This window comes from Stereum hirsutum (genome assembly GCF_000264905.1).
Source record: "Stereum hirsutum FP-91666 SS1 unplaced genomic scaffold STEHIscaffold_14, whole genome shotgun sequence".
In the NCBI taxonomy this organism is placed as follows: domain Eukaryota; kingdom Fungi; phylum Basidiomycota; class Agaricomycetes; order Russulales; family Stereaceae; genus Stereum; species Stereum hirsutum.
Window position 1 is genome coordinate 1 of NW_006763144.1, and position 17443 is coordinate 17443.

At 49.5% G+C, this 17443-nt stretch overlaps 6 protein-coding genes across 6 annotated transcripts; 3 read left to right on the forward strand and 3 right to left on the reverse strand.

The window, feature by feature from the left end:
• Positions 1 to 894: 894 nt before the first annotated feature.
• STEHIDRAFT_113744 (MFS general substrate transporter) lies at positions 895 to 2793 on the reverse strand (the record flags this gene model as incomplete). Its single annotated transcript, XM_007307790.1, has 5 exons — positions 895 to 1092; positions 1157 to 1263; positions 1321 to 2205; positions 2320 to 2613; positions 2673 to 2793. 5 exons carry the CDS (start codon positions 2791 to 2793, stop codon positions 895 to 897), a joined length of 1605 nt encoding a protein of 534 aa, XP_007307852.1.
• Positions 2794 to 4334: 1541 nt separating this feature from the next.
• On the forward strand, positions 4335 to 6113 carry STEHIDRAFT_63775 (uncharacterized protein; the record flags this gene model as incomplete). The annotated part of the gene is made up of 8 exons (XM_007307721.1): positions 4335 to 4568; positions 4623 to 4722; positions 4875 to 5014; positions 5076 to 5126; positions 5203 to 5343; positions 5414 to 5577; positions 5657 to 5836; positions 5891 to 6113. The coding sequence occupies 8 exons, from the start codon at positions 4335 to 4337 to the stop codon at positions 6111 to 6113; spliced, it is 1233 nt and encodes a 410-aa protein (XP_007307783.1).
• Positions 6114 to 9056: 2943 nt separating this feature from the next.
• On the forward strand, positions 9057 to 10426 carry STEHIDRAFT_64225 (NADPH-dependent medium chain alcohol dehydrogenase; the record flags this gene model as incomplete). Its single annotated transcript, XM_007307764.1, has 5 exons — positions 9057 to 9128; positions 9199 to 9265; positions 9340 to 9549; positions 9615 to 9822; positions 9877 to 10426. 5 exons carry the CDS (start codon positions 9057 to 9059, stop codon positions 10424 to 10426), a joined length of 1107 nt encoding a protein of 368 aa, XP_007307826.1.
• Positions 10427 to 10717: 291 nt separating this feature from the next.
• Positions 10718 to 12509, reverse strand: STEHIDRAFT_101957 (nuclease Le1; the record flags this gene model as incomplete). The annotated part of the gene is made up of 14 exons (XM_007307791.1): positions 10718 to 10783; positions 10860 to 10931; positions 11011 to 11124; positions 11195 to 11280; positions 11344 to 11350; positions 11405 to 11470; positions 11550 to 11585; positions 11647 to 11651; positions 11719 to 11802; positions 11870 to 11935; positions 12011 to 12080; positions 12152 to 12232; positions 12316 to 12331; positions 12412 to 12509. 14 exons carry the CDS (start codon positions 12507 to 12509, stop codon positions 10718 to 10720), a joined length of 867 nt encoding a protein of 288 aa, XP_007307853.1.
• A 1042-nt stretch (positions 12510 to 13551) lies between these two features.
• STEHIDRAFT_38202 (uncharacterized protein) lies at positions 13552 to 14480 on the reverse strand (the record flags this gene model as incomplete). The annotated part of the gene is made up of 3 exons (XM_007307688.1): positions 13552 to 14112; positions 14192 to 14297; positions 14371 to 14480. Coding segments are annotated over 3 exons (777 nt in total), but the record flags the coding sequence as incomplete, so codon positions are not given.
• A 233-nt stretch (positions 14481 to 14713) lies between these two features.
• On the forward strand, positions 14714 to 17210 carry STEHIDRAFT_149092 (uncharacterized protein; the record flags this gene model as incomplete). Its single annotated transcript, XM_007307792.1, has 4 exons — positions 14714 to 15128; positions 15476 to 15826; positions 16047 to 17009; positions 17050 to 17210. The coding sequence occupies exons 1-4, from the start codon at positions 14951 to 14953 to the stop codon at positions 17208 to 17210; spliced, it is 1653 nt and encodes a 550-aa protein (XP_007307854.1). The 5' UTR covers positions 14714 to 14950.
• Positions 17211 to 17443: the final 233 nt, after the last annotated feature.

The following is a 17443-nucleotide window of genomic DNA, read 5'->3' on the forward strand; positions in this document are numbered from 1 at the left end:
TGAAGCCCGCCGTCTGACGCGATTCCTCAATTGGGCGTTAACCGGATAAGCCCCATTCGGCACTGTTGTCCAATCATATGATTGAGGATCATGCGCCACAAGGCGTATGGCTCGATGGTGCCACGAACGCGCATCAAATACCCAAGAAAGTATACTCGCTTTCCCTCAGGTGCAATTGTGGACTCCACACTGTCTCGACTTGAGAAATGATCAATGGCTTGGACCCAGAACATGGAACCAGGCAGTACGGAATCTTGAGACATACGTATGTCGCCGCCACCGCTAAGTCTGCTACTACTACTTGCCGTCTAATGTAAACGACATGCAGTTCACGCCAAGTTGGGCACGAGTTTGCCTACCGTTGACCTTGGCATTCCCACTCCCTCTGATGGCGTGGAGAGTATTGCAGACACCTTGACCCAGCGAGGCTGTCCTGTCTTGATGCTTGAGGGAATCATGATTCGAGAATCATGGACCATGATTGGCCTAATTTAGATGGATGCGACAGAGGAAGGCCACTCAATACCCGCGAGAACGACTGCCAAGAACCGCCTTGTTCCGAGTGCTTTCAGCTTCCTTCCTTCCCCAGCAATTTCTGACCACCACAGGACCCCGTCGTGCACACTGCCAGTGGCGCTCCACAACCGTAACGAGTCAGTAATTTGTGTCGACGAAGACAAGTTTAGAACTCGTTTCCGTCGGTAATTGGTTTTTATTTTTTGAAAATAAATGTTTTACTTTCTGTGCTTTCGTGAACTCCGATATGCGCGTACGGGAGTGCAAGTATGCTAAGCAATACATAGTTGGTTCGCAATAAATTTAAACGTCTGGCCCAAATAACTGAAGCTCGCTTCCGCGACCACCGGGATCACATCAAAATAGAGTTAGCCATTCTCAGTACGCAGTACTCAAACTGCTGGCATCAAGCTCAGAGATACCCCATGATGTGACGAGAACGTTGATCATGGAGATGCATGAGAGGATACCAAATATCGCGCCGAGAGTGCTCTTCCATGCATCATATCCCACCGCTTGTACCGCCAGGGGAAGGGAAGACCAGTCTTGTCCCGGAGATTTCAGAGCCAGAAGATACTAAAAGATGGGACGTATAAGCTTCGCGGATAAAATAAGCGAGCGGGTTAAGATTGCAAAATACCTGATGATCTTGTGGTGGCAAGGTTGTAGACAGCGTGTACGACAGAAGACCTTGCATAACAACTGCCGACAGCGACGCCCCCATGACGCCCCCCAGTGACTTGAACACTAGATGAGGCAGTGAGCATCTGTGATATTCGAAGTTTGAACGCGAAACAAACTCACGAGAGGCATGACTTGTGATATCTGCGATCTCCGTAGAATCACACCCCGCCAACAGCACGACTATCGAGACGGAGCTGATAAGCTGGAACCCGAACGTCGAGGGAAAGCTACAGAGTGCGTAAATAATTTTATGACCTCGACCCTCGCCGTATGAAACAGCCCCCATGAAAGCGAGCGGTCCTAAAATGACGAAGAACGCCCCGACGAGGAGCAGGGATTTGCACCTTCCAGTACGCTTGATACGGTGCCCTGCGACGACGGTGGCGAGCACTGCAGCGAGGGAGATGGGCATAATGTAGATCCCGGCGAGAGAGACCGACGTGCGACCGATGACGACTGCTACGATCGGTGAGAGGCTGAGGATAGAATGATGGACACTTGCGCAAAGAAGCTGCATAAAGCAGGCGGTCCCGACGTTCTTGCGGCGTAGAAGGCGGACAGAAACGATCGGGTTCGTCGAGAGATGTTCATTGAAAGAAAATACGGCTGTTGACGCGATTGCGACGATGATCGAGATTATAACGACAGCCTTGTCGACGTAGGTGGCCTCGGATGCGCCGAAAGACGTGGCCAGAGTCGAGGAGATTAAAATGACAGGAGCAATTATTAGAGGAAGAAGGATGCATCCCATGATGTCGACTTGTTTTTTGGGAGGAGTCCGACTTATTGGGGTAGAAATACCGCCGGACATCGTAGCATGGGATTCGAGACATAGGACAGAGACGAGGAAGGCCACCAATGCCAGGGGAACTTCAAGCATAAAAGCTACTCGCCAATGTAGCTTGTCGGAGACGATTCCACCGACAGGGCCGCCTAGTGCCATCGAGACCTTGGTGGAAGAAGTCAGGAAACGAGGGTATTGGAGGTCGAAATGCACGCTTACACCTGCAACCAGTTTGCCAACACTATGCCATAGCGCTCTCGACTTCAGGGGAACCGTTTCTAGGGTATATCACTTTAATTCTCTGCGCAAAAAGAAGAAATCAGGACAGACATTACCTGATAATACGACAGAACTCAGAATACCGATTCCACCAATTCCTAGACCCGCAAGCGCTCGGCCGCACAATACAACAAGGAGAGTGGGTGCAAATACACACGTCAAAGCTCCTCCAGCAAAAAAGAGCGACGCGATTCCACAAGCAAAGGCAGTACCACAAGCGTTAGATAGTTGTGCAAACATAGGTGCCGCAATAGTGGAGAAGAGAAGAGTTATGGTAGGCAGAAAAAGTGAGCTCGAAGTGTCGCCGAAATATTCCGCTATCGTCGGAGCAGCAGCTGCTGTGATCGTCGCTGTGGAATTTACATCAGTTGGGTAGTAAAAGTAAACTCTAGCGAGCTGCGAGGCTTACGGTCAATTCCTGTAGAAAAAATAAGGTAGGTAACGGATAGAGCAATACGCTTAAATTTTCGACTGCTTTCTTCGGAGGAGCGGTGGCAAATGAGAGGAAGCTGTTCTGGATGACTATACATAGCGATTATTGTGGCCAAGATATGCAGCTAAGGAGTTTGGCGACGAGGTATAATGCGTAAGGGCTTGGAAATCCGAAGCCGCTGCCACACATGTTTATATCTGAAGTAGAAGATGCTAGGAAGATCTGGCTGTACTAGGAAGATGTCTCGCGAGAGTGGAGGACAAGGAAGATCCCGTCAGAGCACTGTCACTGTCACAGTGGCCAGCTCTAATCGGCGGGCACGATCCAATGTCTCCGTTTGCAAGAACATTCCATAAATTCGTGATCTACCGTGCCTCGTCGCACTGTGGCGAAGACGAAACATTCCTTTATGGTAAGGACATTCCGCGAGATCCCGAAACATTGTAACTGTACGCTCCACTGCATTTTCTGATCTAAGTGCAACATAATGGTAGGAAGGTTTACCCATGATACAGCAGTGTGATCATGTCGCGCTAGAGCACATGGCCACATTTCGGAGATCCAGAATTCAATGTGCTGGGCTTCATGTCTCAGCCCCAAGATAGAACCTAATAGAACCTACCGACGTGTATTTATCAGTGAGGGCACCCGAACTCCTTCTGACTGGACGTGTAGAGTACATGTGAGTCCTGGCCTTCGTGATCGTCTTTACTGACGGACTACCGGTTACAGCATAACAACGGCCTCATTCGTGTATCGTGTATAAATAGAATAAGCTCTCATAGCTCCTTTGGAACTTGGGGGCTATGCTCAGCGCTAAATATGGAGTGAATGCAAAATCCGCTTCCTGTGTGCGAGTGTAGATGAATTCTATCTAACGCTTCTCGGTCAAAAAACGGCAAAGAGCGTGTACATGAATAGCACGTAGAGCGATCTATCTTACCTGGTGACATTCTTCTCAGGCAGCGTATGTTAGATCCTATTTAGCTACTAGGATTCTGCGAGTGGGCGCCGATATTCATTAGCGATAGAGAGAAACAGTTGGTGGGTGAGTAGTATTCTCGGCGGAATATGACCTTAGGCCGGATTAGAAGCGATTATAACGCCCGGGATACACATAGTTTCACTTAACACAGTGACACTGATCTAAAGGACATAATATACTGACTGACCAAGAACTTTGGGCCAAGTCGCAAGACACCATTTCAGTTTTGAATCTCTGTCAAGGGGAGCAATCAACAGGAGTGCGGTTCGCCACAGTTAGGACCACATACGCGATCTAGTAGTCGTATCAGCAGGCCATGTATAATGTCACGATACTGCCTCCCTGTGAGATTACGATGTCGACCGCGGCATCAATCATATTTCTCATCGCCTAGATCCGACCGACTTCAAGTGCGGCGGTAGCGTGTTTGGGCTACATTTTTATACGTCGGAGTTCCCATGTTGCCGGTTTATATCTCGCACTCCGCTTAACGTTTTAGGAAGATGTGAATCTTAGGCTTCCGATGTAAAGTACTCCTCTACTTCCATCTACCCTTCTCCTTTCTCACGCCATCATCGGTGTGTTCATTTATATACACCACAAGGCTTTCTCTTCCTTATTGCGAGTCACCCTATTCTGTTTGATCCTCAGCAATGGCTCCGTTAAAATTCAGCATCTCCGTATTATTCATAATCTCTTACCTGGTCCTAGTCCGCTGTCTTCGATGGCGCCGCTATGACAAACTCCATATGAAGTACATGAAGCGAGACATCAATAGCCTTACGATGCGAGAGGCACAGGAAATTCTCCAGCTGTCGCTCTTGTGGGACATGCCAGACCTCGTGATCTACGCCTACTCATTCGCCCTCTTCAAGACGTATGGGATCGTACGTTTGCGTTTATGAGTTGGTATTTTTTAATCAACCTGATAATATTCCCAGCCGACTATATCTGAGTTATTGACCAACACGAATGAATTATCATGCGAGAGCAGTGTATCAAAACGGTACTCAGATGCGAGTGTTTTTCTTTTGTACTTCGGTTTCTGCGGGAATTTTTTTCTGAGGATAACTTTGCACTATGTACAGACCTCAATACTCGTCGGTGAGCTTTTACACAAATATCTCAATCGGCGTGCTGTATACTGATACATATTCGCCTGGAAATTACTTTGTTCGATCTCAAACCTGAAGCAACTTGGTTGAATTGCTGCATCACTGCTATGGTCGGCCAGCCCGGCGACTCACGAACTGAAACTACCATTGGAGCCGACGATCCCAGAGGTGCAATTGCGCTAGCTCGAGTAAACTGGCTTCATAGCAAATATAAAATAGTAAGGGTCACCGCTTACAGAACAGGAGCGGATCCATCGATCTTACCTGCGTTGAATACAGAGCAATGATGACTACCTATACACCCTGGCCCTATTCATTCTCGAACCAATTGTACGTACTCCCTGCGTTCGTAATGTGTTTCCCAGACTAAATCTCGCAAATGGACCGACTACACGTACTTCTTCAGACTTGGTGCTCGAAATGGGGATGGAGGCCTCTTTCTGACCTTGAGGCCCACGCTATGTTCGTCTATTGGCGCAATATAGGAGAGAATATGCATATCAAGGACATTCCGGAAACTCTTGATGAGCTTCGTGAATGGAGTCTAGTATGTTTCACCATGTGATGTCCCGAAGTACCTAGATAACTCACCCGTTCTTTTATCGTACTAAATAAAGAGCTATGAGACGACTGCGATGATTCCTAGACAATCCAATCATGACCTCGCCGAAGCCACTACTAACGAGCTTCTTGGTACAGTTCCGAACGGTCTTGGTTTGCGCACAATACTGCGGCATGTGGTCTGGGCATTATTAGACGAGAGAGTTCGGATAGCAATGATGTTGGTCACTTTTTTGCCGCTTATATTGAGGTGTCGACCACCGATATCCACAACTGATATCTGCACATTCTATCCACAGGTTTCCTCCACAACATCAAATACTTCATGGCACCATATCGATATGCCGCATGGCATTTATTCTCTTCGAGAGATACTGCTGTCTACCGAGATTTGGTCCACGCCTCTTCGTTAATGCACCACACAACATGAATATGACGCCAGACGATGGGTCCTCACTCCCACGCATGCACCCTGCCTGGTGAGCATTACAGTGCAGTATCAGTTCATGGATACATGTTCACCGCTTATACAGGTTCGCAGCTCGACCATGGTATCGGCGAGAGTCGAACGGGCTGCGGTGGATGGTAGAAAGGGTGGCTTTGGCGCTAGGGATGATAACGGTATATAAGATTCCGAGCAAGGAGTTGAAGAGTCAAGGATATAGACTTGAAGAGATGGTGGGTCAACATCCTTTATGTATGATAGAGATTCACTATGCTGATACACTATATATTTTAGGGCCCTGTTCGATTTGAGAAATGTCAGTTTTATCATCTTGGCTCTGCTCGGACTGGTGGCCTACTCATAACTCTTGATTTATAGCGGGGCATAAAGAAGTGTTTCCAGCATGAACACGACACTGCAACACTTTATCGTAGTGTAGGCGCAACATTGGATTGGTGGACACGTTCATTTGTTACAGGGAAACCCGCTGTATCGAGCCAGCGCAATTTAACTTGTGGCGCGAACTTGTAACTTGACTTGCCTGCCAAATCGGGCATGACTTAATGGAACAAACTTGTGGCACTTGCGTACCTCTCACTTGTGGCGCACTTGTGCTCCTATAATCCTCGATAACCATGTAGCTCACCAGCGATGACACCCATAAGTATCACACCTGGTGTGCCCTACATGGTTATTCTCCCTCTTCCCGTGTTGACGCGTATCTCAACTACGAATCTTTGTTACTCCTGCTCCGACTCGCTCGTCGATCACTTAGTCTCGGTTATAGCGGGCTTAAACCTCCACTGCGTACACTCTTGCGTAATGATTTCTCGAGCTAGCGCTGTAGCTGGAACCTACCCTCGGAGATTTGATTTGTCTAGACGGGCTATAGATGTCCAGCATGGCGATACGGGCCATTGCAAAGATGGAATCCTTGGGACCAACTTGGGACTTCCATCGATGATATAACCCTCCCGTTGAGGTCAAACAGAGCGGTAAACTTCACGCGTACGGGTTATATCTGAGTGGAGTCCCGAAGTCATTATGACCTCTTTCGACCATGGCGAAACACTAGCCTTTTGTTATCTCGATCTCTTAACGTTCTCTTCACTCTAGTTTTCCCGGTCAGCATGTGTCTGAAATACCTTTTCCGCTGCTACATTCAGCACACTGATCAACTTATGACATGGTGTATGATTCACTTGCGTGTGCTTGTGTCAAACTTGTATGACTGCAGTAATGCAAACTTGAGCAAACTTGTAGGGCCAAGTTTCTCAAGCGAGCTTGTAAAGCACGCATGCTGACTTGAAAGTTAACTAAGGTAGCCTAGTCTGTCGAAGTAAATGTGATCATCCAGTATATATCTAGTCGCTATGAAAGTCTCGCTGTACTTGGATACTGGGGACGCCCAAGTCATCGCTATTGGCATGCTAAAAGTGATGCTTTAGTGGGCACCAGTAGTGGAAAGCTCAGCATCGGTCAAGGTACTTAGTAGGAGGCAGGCAATACATTGATGAGCTAGCGCTTCTGATAAATACGATGGTCTTTGACTACTGTGTCCGCGGAGGCATCATCTACAGTATCCGAGTCCTTACTTGTGATGCTTGTGGTACAGAGGCAAACGGCCAGCTACCCGTTGGCGATTGTGCACGCGAACTAGTCAAACGCGTGATTACATGTAGGTATGTCCGACAAGGCATGGTAAGTGTTATACCAGTGGTAGAAGGACATATTGATGCCTCATGATCTCAGAGGTTTCACAAGTGTGCCAAGCTATACAAGTTCGTAAACGCAAGTTTGACAGCCAAGTGAGCTTGCAAACTTGCAAGTTAACTGGGACAAATTAACTTGTACACCGACAAGTTTGCGCAAGTTAACTTTTGGGCGTCGCAAGTTCGTATTACAAGTTAAAATGTGAACCCTCCGCTGTATCTCTTTGGACTCAGAAGGGCTAGAGTAAACTGAAGGCCTAGCCCACGGTCCCGAGATGGGACATCCGTATAGCTCTTCCGCGATGTGCATCAGCGGCGCCGTCTGTATTATTTGGTGTGGCACTGTAGATCAGGTAAACAATGGAGTACTAGGCTCGTTGTGATGCATGAGGTTTGTCTGTAGCGTTCTCCCATGAGGCATCTCTTTGTTATCCGCCTAAAAAAACTTGCAGGGTTTTTTTGAGCCCTCTATAGGGTCATTTGCAGCCGTTGTGTGAAGTTGCTCCGTGAAGTTTACGGTCGTGCTAAATGTTAGACGTGCATGCAAATGGAATTTCAGCGGAGTTCTTACTCCGCATGACCTGGTTCGCGTGGGATCTGCGATAACTTGGCGATGGCCCTCCTGTGTGAGATATTAATTCGCTCCTACTACAGGGTATGAAAGTGGTTATGCATACTTCTATATCGAGTTCGTGGAATATTTTGTTAAATATAACTGCTCGGTGATAGAGTATATATACCAATGAATCATTGGTTTCAGGTCAAAATTGGTCTCAGCTGCAATGTCCTCCGGCGCCGTGCAGAGTCACGTTCATAGCTCGTTTGGTCACATTCAGATATTTCTGGGACTATGATGGGCTTTCGGATTCCACCCCGAATGACAGTAGTACTATTCAAAGATGGAAGAGAACCCAATACACGCTCGATTCTTCTGTACTCCGTGTGATATCCTTAGTCCGTTTTGGTGATCGTGGCGGTATTGTGAATCGCTCCCAGCCCAACGATCATCAGAGTTCTGATAGGAATGTGCACAGATGTAGAGAATTCATCAAACGATGATAGTTCGAGCGTTCTGATTCTCTAGCGTAGGAGAGGGCTACTGCCTACATATAACAATTCTCCCGCTTCCGAATATGTATGCTGGCTCAACACGGTTTCTATTTTTACACAGAGCACTCTACGTCGCGAGTTTTGCGCGAGTTCCTCGAAAAATGACTCAGCCATTGAGTCCCTGTCATGTTCGGAAGTCATATCTAATACGACAACTAGCTAGTCGGAGAGTCCACAGCGTAACTCCATCCAGATGCCGAGCGTAGAGCCGATAGCGAGATCAGCTTAAATGGGAGTAGAATACAGCATTTACCTCGGCAGCTAAAGCTTCGCGGACAAGTTATTTTGAGATGCCGTACGCGTCCAATTCTATCACCTTCTGTAGCTTGATATCCGTTGCATACAAGAGCTTTCAGGCCATGCGGTGGCAGCGGCAGCTCACTCGTCCTCTCCCTCTCCTTGACAAAAAAAACTTAAATTGTATCTCCGACCATGTATCCCGAGACGTTCGAAGGATTCTGCGTTCAATCGCATAAGAATTGGTCCGACTTCAAGTCCCTTGAGGTATGTAAAATATCCCTTCGTCTCCTTCAGGTGTTAAGATGCAGCATACTGAATATTAAAAACGGTACAGTTCACACCGAAGCCGTTCGAAGAACATGATGTCGATGTCAGCGTCGAGTGCTGTAGTATATGCGGCAGTACGTGACCCGCCTTTTGATGTGCGGTTTTCTTCCGAAGTATTTCCTGAGCGTTTTCATTTATTCCGCTATAGGCGACATCCATACTCTTACAGGTGGCTGGGGCCCAAAAGGCTTTCCCCTTTGTGTCGGGCACGAGATCGTTGGCGAAGTGATCACAGTGGGGGCACTAGTTACGCTGTGCAAGGTCGGGGACAGGGTTGGTGTCGGTGCTCAAGTCCTCTCCTGCTTTGATTGCAAGGCATGCAAGACCGGGAATGAGAACTATTGCGCAAAACGCATCGGTACCATAACATTTCTCTCTATGAATTTTGTGATTATTTCTAATGCACCTCGTCCGTATGTCTAGGAACTTACGGAGTCAAGTACAGTGACGGCGTCATGTCTCAGGGCGGGTTCGCGAGCCACATTCGTGTACATGAGCACTACACCGTCCCCATCCCCGATGGCCTTCCCTCGTCTGCGGTCGCGCCCCTGATGTGTGCAGGTGTCAGTGTCTTTGGGCCTTTACGCCGGGCCAACATTGGCCCAGGATCGAAGGTCGCGGTGCTTGGCATGTGTGTATTATCTTGTTCTATCAAGTATCTCGGTTGCTGATAATTTAGTACTAGTGGCGGGCTTGGACATCTTGCACTCCAATTTGCACGCGCGCTCGGTGCTGAAGTATTCGCCCTATCACACTCTTCTAATAAGGAGCAGGACGCAATAGCATGCGGTGCACACCATTTCATCTTAACCTCGACGGAGAACTGGCACAAGCCTTTGCAGTACGAGTTCGATTTCATCATGAACACTGTCGATGTCGCACATACCTTCAACCTGCTAGAGTACTTCTCTACTCTTCGTATTCACGGCACATTCCACTTCGTCGGAATTCCAGATGCGCCGTTTCCGGATCTCAAGGCTTTCAATCTCCTTTTCCTTCGGACAGGTGCAAATATCGCTGGCAGCCATATTGGCAGCAGATCGGAGATGGTCAGCATGCTGGAAGTGGCGAAAGAGCATGGCATCCGAGCTTGGGTTGAAGAGATTCAATTGGGAGAGCAGGGGTGTAAAAAGGCAGTGGAAAGGCTCAGCATCAACGACGCACGCTTTCGATTCACGCTCGTTGGGTACGATAGAGCGTTTCCAAAGAGGGTTTCAAAGGCTTCCATCGAGTAAGGGGACACCGCTATTACTTACTATGATAACGAACAGTAGTATGTTTTTGTTGGTATTCACATCGTCCGTGCCTCTACTGTAGCTTCCCAGTGTACGTTACATGGGCTGCGTCTGGCTTTCTGGTTTTGTAGTTTGACTTTCCTGGGATACGACGTTACATTGGACAAGATATATATTGGTCCGTGGTCTTGGATGTGGCGAAGCCAGACATGTGGCCCAACGTGAAACCTTGAGCTACAGTGGAAGGTTTCGGTATCGAGGCCATCATACCCATTTGATCCCACCAAACCTCTACTCGAAAATCGCGTCCAACCACTTCGCGAGCCTGAACCCTTGCTTAGCGAGCTGCAGGTCAATCTTCGAACATAAAGCGAAGGCTTCGCATTAGCATATGCGAACCAGTAAAAGCATACGGCGAAGAGAAAATGCTCACAACAGGGATAGCAGACGTGAAATATGCAGAGTTACAAAGATCTTCGCCGGTCGTGAACGTGAAGACCTCCGACTATGGTCCAAGCAGTCACGACATACCCTCAGTTCCGCGGGCTGCAAGACATATGAGTAAAATAGAGGAAAAGACGTACACAATCGAACGAATTCGCTTCTTTCGCCCATACGAGAGGACAGGCGGTCGAACTGAGCGCAGAGGACGTGATGCAGCTGACCCAGCTGGCGGATAGGGACTTGAAGTCGCCGGTCTAGCAACACATCATCGAAGACCAAAATTCAATGCATATGGCTGGTGTGGCGGAGAGGAGTGCGACGTACGTTGATTCTAGAAACGAGGTCGGCGGCGTATACTTGAGGGTCCCCACCGTGGATGGCGTCGACATTCTTCACTAGCATGCCGGTGTCTGTGATTATATGGAGTCAGTTGCGGATCAGAGTTGGAGCTGTGGACGAAGGGCGCTACGTACCCCAGGCCTAGCATAGAAAGGCGTAAGACGGTGACCGAAAGAAATATCAAGGAGTACGTACAGCATGCAAGTTCGTCTTCGCGCCATCGCAAACTGCACTGATATCGTTGCCACCGAGCTCTAACGCCTGGATGTCTCGGTTAGCCATGCATCTCATCCGCGGCGAGTCGCAACCTCTGAGGAGAGACTGGGGTCGAGTGACCTACCTCGACGTGCAAAGGCTGGCCAATATCGCCGACAAACTACCCGTCCGACACAGGGCTCATTTCAGCTTCGACCAGCGAACAGAACTTGAATACGTACGTGAGCTGTTCAGAAACAATCAGTCACATAGTTTCGTTTCGATGGAGATGATGTTGTTGGGCAACTACTCACTAACGAATTTAAGCGCCTCCTGCCTCTGCTCCGCATCTAACTTCGTGTCGATAAGACGAGTCGTGTAGTTCTGGATGGCTGACACTGTCGATCACGAGCAACCGTCATCATTCATCAATAAGCGGTGTCAAGAAAAGATAGGATCGCTTACGAATGCATCCTTCACTACCACAGTCCCTCGACTGGACTACAGAACACATGTCCTGAAGCGGGGAGTCTATAACATCACAAGGTTCAGCGCATTATCCCTAATCCTCTCAAAAAGCACAATAACTGGAAGAGGAAAGCGTACCCTCAGCATCGATAAAATGAAACGGGGCGCTAAACGCGAACTCCTTCTCCGACCTGACTTCGTCCGCCCACTATCAATAAATCAGTTAGAGTCTATGATAGGTGAGTAAGTAGAGCGAGAGGAGTGGGGTGGGGTGCGTACGGGAGCGGCGGGTCCGAGGGAGAAGTTGTACTGCGATCCAAGGGACGACTTGACGAAAGACAACGTATCTGGTCCGATGAACTATTGTACGTATATCCCAATCGTAGTCAGTTGAGCGATGTATCGCCGGCACGAGTAAGTGTCGAGGAAACATGAGAACTCACAGACATCGCGATATACCTATTAATCATCACACGAAAGGAAACATTAGCTAGCCAGAAACTGGCCCAATAGTAAAGGTGGGGAGGTGAAGAACGAACCCGATAGTCTCATGTCCAACATTTCCCCAAGCCGCCACCGCATTCGGGCCAACACCAACAGCGATCGCAGCAACAGCCTGAATCGAGGTAAACTTCATCTCGTCAATCAGTTCCAACGTGAAAGCGCTCTGTAGTCGCGATGCGATCAGTGACTGGCTACCATTTCTCCCTCCCAGAAGGGGTCGTCTTTATCTACTTATACGATGACCCAGGGAACTCAAGGTACCTACGCCCATGTGGCATGCCGGACAGTGAGAAATATGGCCAAAAATATGTGTTTGCACGTTTGAAGAAGGGACGGATATGCATATGCACGCTGCACGCTGTGGGGGTTTTCTTGGCGCGGTTGGTGGAGGATGAGGAAATGCAGCCGCTGGGGGTGTTGAGGGAGATGGGAGAATAAACCAGGTACGGTCGATCGTGTAGATTGGATTGAGAGGTCTCGGATGACCGAGGGCCGGAATTGGTGTCAGATGCGTCCAGAGAGTTAATGCCAATCAATGAATCTTAGAAAAAACGTTGTGGTGTTAATATAGAGAAATACAGAAAGGTAGAGCACTCACCAGTTCGGAGTTGGCTCAACGCCATAAGCCCACAGCCCAAGGAACGTCCTGGTCCGCTCCGAGCCGACCCAAAATAATTCGCCAGAGTTCAGGAGCATACGCCGAGATAGTGCACTGCCATGACTGATAGACGATAAAGAAATCCACTGTGAGATGTCCCGGCCAAAAATGAAGCAAGTGTCGAAAGGTCGATGAGCAGAGAAGCGCGTGAGACATCCGGGAGCAGTAGGGCCACAAGAGAGCAGAACGATCCAGAAAACAAGGAACAACGTTCTTTGCGATTATTTTAGCAAAGCAGGCATGTAGGAAGATGACCACCGTGCGTGGTAGGTCCATCGCGATGATGAGTTTAAATCAAGTGTCGCGTCTGCACGAGCAGCACTACGAGAAGATAGACCTCCAACTGAAACGGTGTTGATTGCAGCAGACAGAGAGCAACCCACGAGCAAATATACCGAGGCACCGTCCTCAGCACAACACCACACGCCAAACACCGTCCAACACTCCTCTGCACCGATGGTACTCATAATCACCGCTTCCCCCTCCCTCCCGCCTTCCCACCACCACCTCCACCGCCTCTCTTCCTCGAAGCCTTCCCACCCGCCCTCTCCGCCTTCTCGAGCTTCCTCGCCCTCTGCTTCGTCTTATCCGCCTTCCTCGACGCATTCGTTCCATACTTCTTCTTCGTCTCCGTCCGCTTTTTAGGTTTTGATGATGACGGCGCTGAAGTGGATGATGATGGGTCGGTAGGGTTGGCTCTGGATTTGCCTTTTGATGTGATTAAGCGTCCTGAAGGATCGCGTGAAGGAGCGGGAGGAGTGGCGATGGAAGCGGTGGTGAATGGGTCGTTGGTGGTAGAAGAGGAGGGACCGTGGATGAGTGTGTCGGGGTCGAAGTCTTCGACTATTGTTACTGTGGCGAGTTGCTCGTCGTCTGAGAATTCTTCTTCCTGTTCTTTAGGCTTCGAGCTCGAGCCGACGCCGGTCCATTCTTCGTCCTCCTCGTCGCCATCTGCGATTGTATGAGAACGGCTGGGGATGTATATGAGATGAAAGTGCGCACCGAGTGCCATGCCGCCGTAGGCTGCTTCTACTTTTGCTGCGTTCTCTACGGCTTGTTCGGCTAGCATACGACGTTGCTGGTAGGGAGTCAATGAATCAGTTCTTTTCGTGTGCGGTACGGATGGACGGTTGAGAAGAAAGAATAAGATAACATACCTCTCTCCTCGCCTCCAGATGTTCCTGCTTATCCCTCGCAATAGCTTTCTTCTTTCCTTCCTCTTTCTTCGCCAGTTTTCGTTTATGAAACCCGGTCAAGAAGTCTCTGCAAATAAAAAAAAACATAACATGACAATTCATTCAGTCTGATGGTATGTGAGACTTGGATACGAACACACCTCCGAGCATCATCATCGAATAGGATCTCCTTTATCTGTTCCTTCCTCTGCCTCTTCTTCGCAGCGATGATGTTATGCGACTTAGTGAGAGTCGCGAGATTGGAGGACATTGTGGGTTCGTTGGTATCTCGAGCTGATCCTGGCTGTAATTTCGACGAAGAAAAAGGTCGTGAGTTGGAAGTAAGAGACGGAGCCCGAGTTTACAGACGGTCGAAGAGCAAGTTTCAAATCAAATTCGACCGTTGCGTGCAAAATAGGCCGTGCGAACTGTGGCGCAACCTCCTCCTAAATTACAATGCCCCACGCCACATTTTTTAGCTCAGCGACGACTCCTGACTCCACTCTCGAGTCCCACCACGAACGTTTTCAGAATCGGACCCGAATTTCTAACCCATCGTCGCCGACAACTTCTGTGCTGGGTCACACAGTGCCTCTAGCTCTCTAGCATCTTTGCTTCACTCAAGAAATCTCATAGACCTCTGTGCTCGTTCAACATCGGCCGACATCTGCTTCTGTATCGATATCTCTTGGATCTTGTAGCTCTATTTCTTGCATTCTTGCTCTTGCTCTGGTGGCAGCCATGCCTAGAGGTGGTAACAATCGCGGAGGACGTGGGGGAAGAGGAGGAGGAAGAGGATTCTCCAGAGGCCGTGGTGGCGGACGGGGAAGGGCGAGAGGAAGAGGAAGAGGCAGTGGGCTTGGCTTCATGTCCATTGACGACGACGATTTTGATTTTGCGCTCGATGTGCGAGGGAACGGTGCGTATTTTTCCCGATTTTTGTTTGTCTTCGTGATTTGTTGCATTTTCTTTTTGGTTGACTTTTGAGAACGATTGGACGGTTGGGCATTATGTTCGTTCGCCAGTTCGATACTTGCCATCTCTTGGTAGAGCTCTCATTGTATCCCAATAGCTTGTCTTCTGTGACTGATACGTTGTCTTGAGTGCGATCTACATGACTTGCTTTACCCCTGTGGCACCCTCTATCTTCGCCATAGCGGCCTCTTACTCTCATCACAAACGATGATTTCTACACATATCTCCTTCTATTTGTTTCGTATGCTTTGTGTATTCCTAACTCAAAACATCCCTCTCTTTTCACCACAGATTCTCCCCGCTCTCGCGGTCGCGGCCGTGGCTCAAATACACCAAGAGGCCGGGGTGCCCCATCTTCCCCCTCGACTCCCTCACATCAGAATAACCAGAACTCGAATCAAAACCAAAATTTTCCCTCTCGCGGCCGTGGTCGTGGTCGTGGCGACTTTATTCCCAATGACCCCCGAGGCGGTCGCGGTGGTCGTGGCGGTAAATCCACACGCAAGACATTCGGACCCCTCTCTGAGCAGCTGTACCAGGAAAGACCGTTCTTGCGGCCTATCACGTTCATCAAGAGTCAGTTGACGCCGAGATTGTTCATGGATGAGGAAGAGATATTCGAGCCTGTTGTTGAGGCGGCTGGTACGTTCATCTTTGGGCGACTTATCTATACTTTACTATCCATCGATCTACCATCATGTCCTGTCCTGCTTTTCAAGAAAGGTCTCCTTCGATCGCTGCGTGTCGTTTATTGCGCCGTGTCTCTACAAACGATACAGCTCTTTGTGACATCGTGATATAGCTACAACTAGGGTTGATTGGTTGGTTCATTCACTGACTGATTGCGTTTGCGTGTAATCAGGAGAAGAAGAAACATCCCACGTCCCCACCGCAGACCGCGTTTTCCAAGTCTTCCATACTGGTGAGAATGAGCTCGAAGAGATTGATTTTGAGGATATGGGCAAGTTTCAGGAGAAGGTCGAGGCTTTGGCGGCTACTTCGCTCACCACAGCCGCAACCACTACCACGACGACGGCTGTTACCACCTCCGCCCCTCTCCTTAACAACGTCACCACCATCTCCGACAACGTACCACAGCTGACCACCAACTCCGCCCTTGTCTCCGCCGAGGCTGCCGATTCACCTACTGTGCGCCCGGTCTCTCTAGCGGAGGAAGCTGATATCGTGGAAGTATCATTGGAAAGGTTGAGCTTCAGGGAAGAAGTCACAGCGATACACGCGGAAGATTATCGTGAGATGAATTTGGCAGAGAATGCAATGGTTGAGGGACCAGGAACCGCTGAGATTATAGATGTTCGCGAGCCCGAGGATAACGAGGAGGGGAAGGTTAATACGGGTGAGAGGGTTGAGCAGGAAGAGAGTCAGGAAAGGATGGACACTCAAATCCATGTAGAACGACCGGAAGCAGAAAAGGAAGAAGAACAGTTCACAGGCTTTTTCATCGATACCACACCTGCCCCGAACGGTAATACTCAGCAGCGTATACTTGTGGATCGGGTGGAGGGCGACGTCCGACCGTTGGGACAGGGCTCAGAGCGGGAGCAGGATCAGGACGATGAGGTTATTGTATATGTGGCGCCGCACCCGAAGGTTTCGGAGGTGGCGATGGCGGAGGAGGAGGAGAGGGAAGGGAGGGAGAGGGAGAGGGTCGAGGCGACACTGCTTCCACCGTTCAATCCCCTGACGATGTCGTTCCCTACTCTTGCGTCCTCGCTCGCCTCGTCGTCCACTATTTCCCCTCCATCCATCCCTACTCCCTCCACAGCCAGTATCGAAACACCAACCACAAACACGACTCCCCACCGTCCCCCCCGCCAATTCACCTCTACCACATCATCCTCCAGCACTCTCCGCACCCCCCGCTCCCTCCTCAAATCGCACAACCCCCGCTCCGGAAAAATCAAACGGCGAGCCCAAGAGCGGAAAGCGATGTTTGGGACATTCGGGGGTATCAGGAGAGGAGGGTTCGGGAGTTATGGAGCGGCGATGGATGAGAGGAGGGTGAGGAGGGAGGGGAGAGAGGTTGATCCGAGGGAGGGGGAACAGAGGAGGGGGGAGAGTGATGTGGATTGGGGAGATGGTTCCGATTCCGATGAGGACGGTGAGGGGGTGGGAGAGGTTCGGGGCGGGATTGGGGGGCTGGAGATCGATGGTGGTGAGGGGAGGGAGTTGTTGGGCGGTGAGGATGGTGGGATGCAGGTTGATGTGGGTGGAGAGGGGGAGGGTGATTTGCAGGCT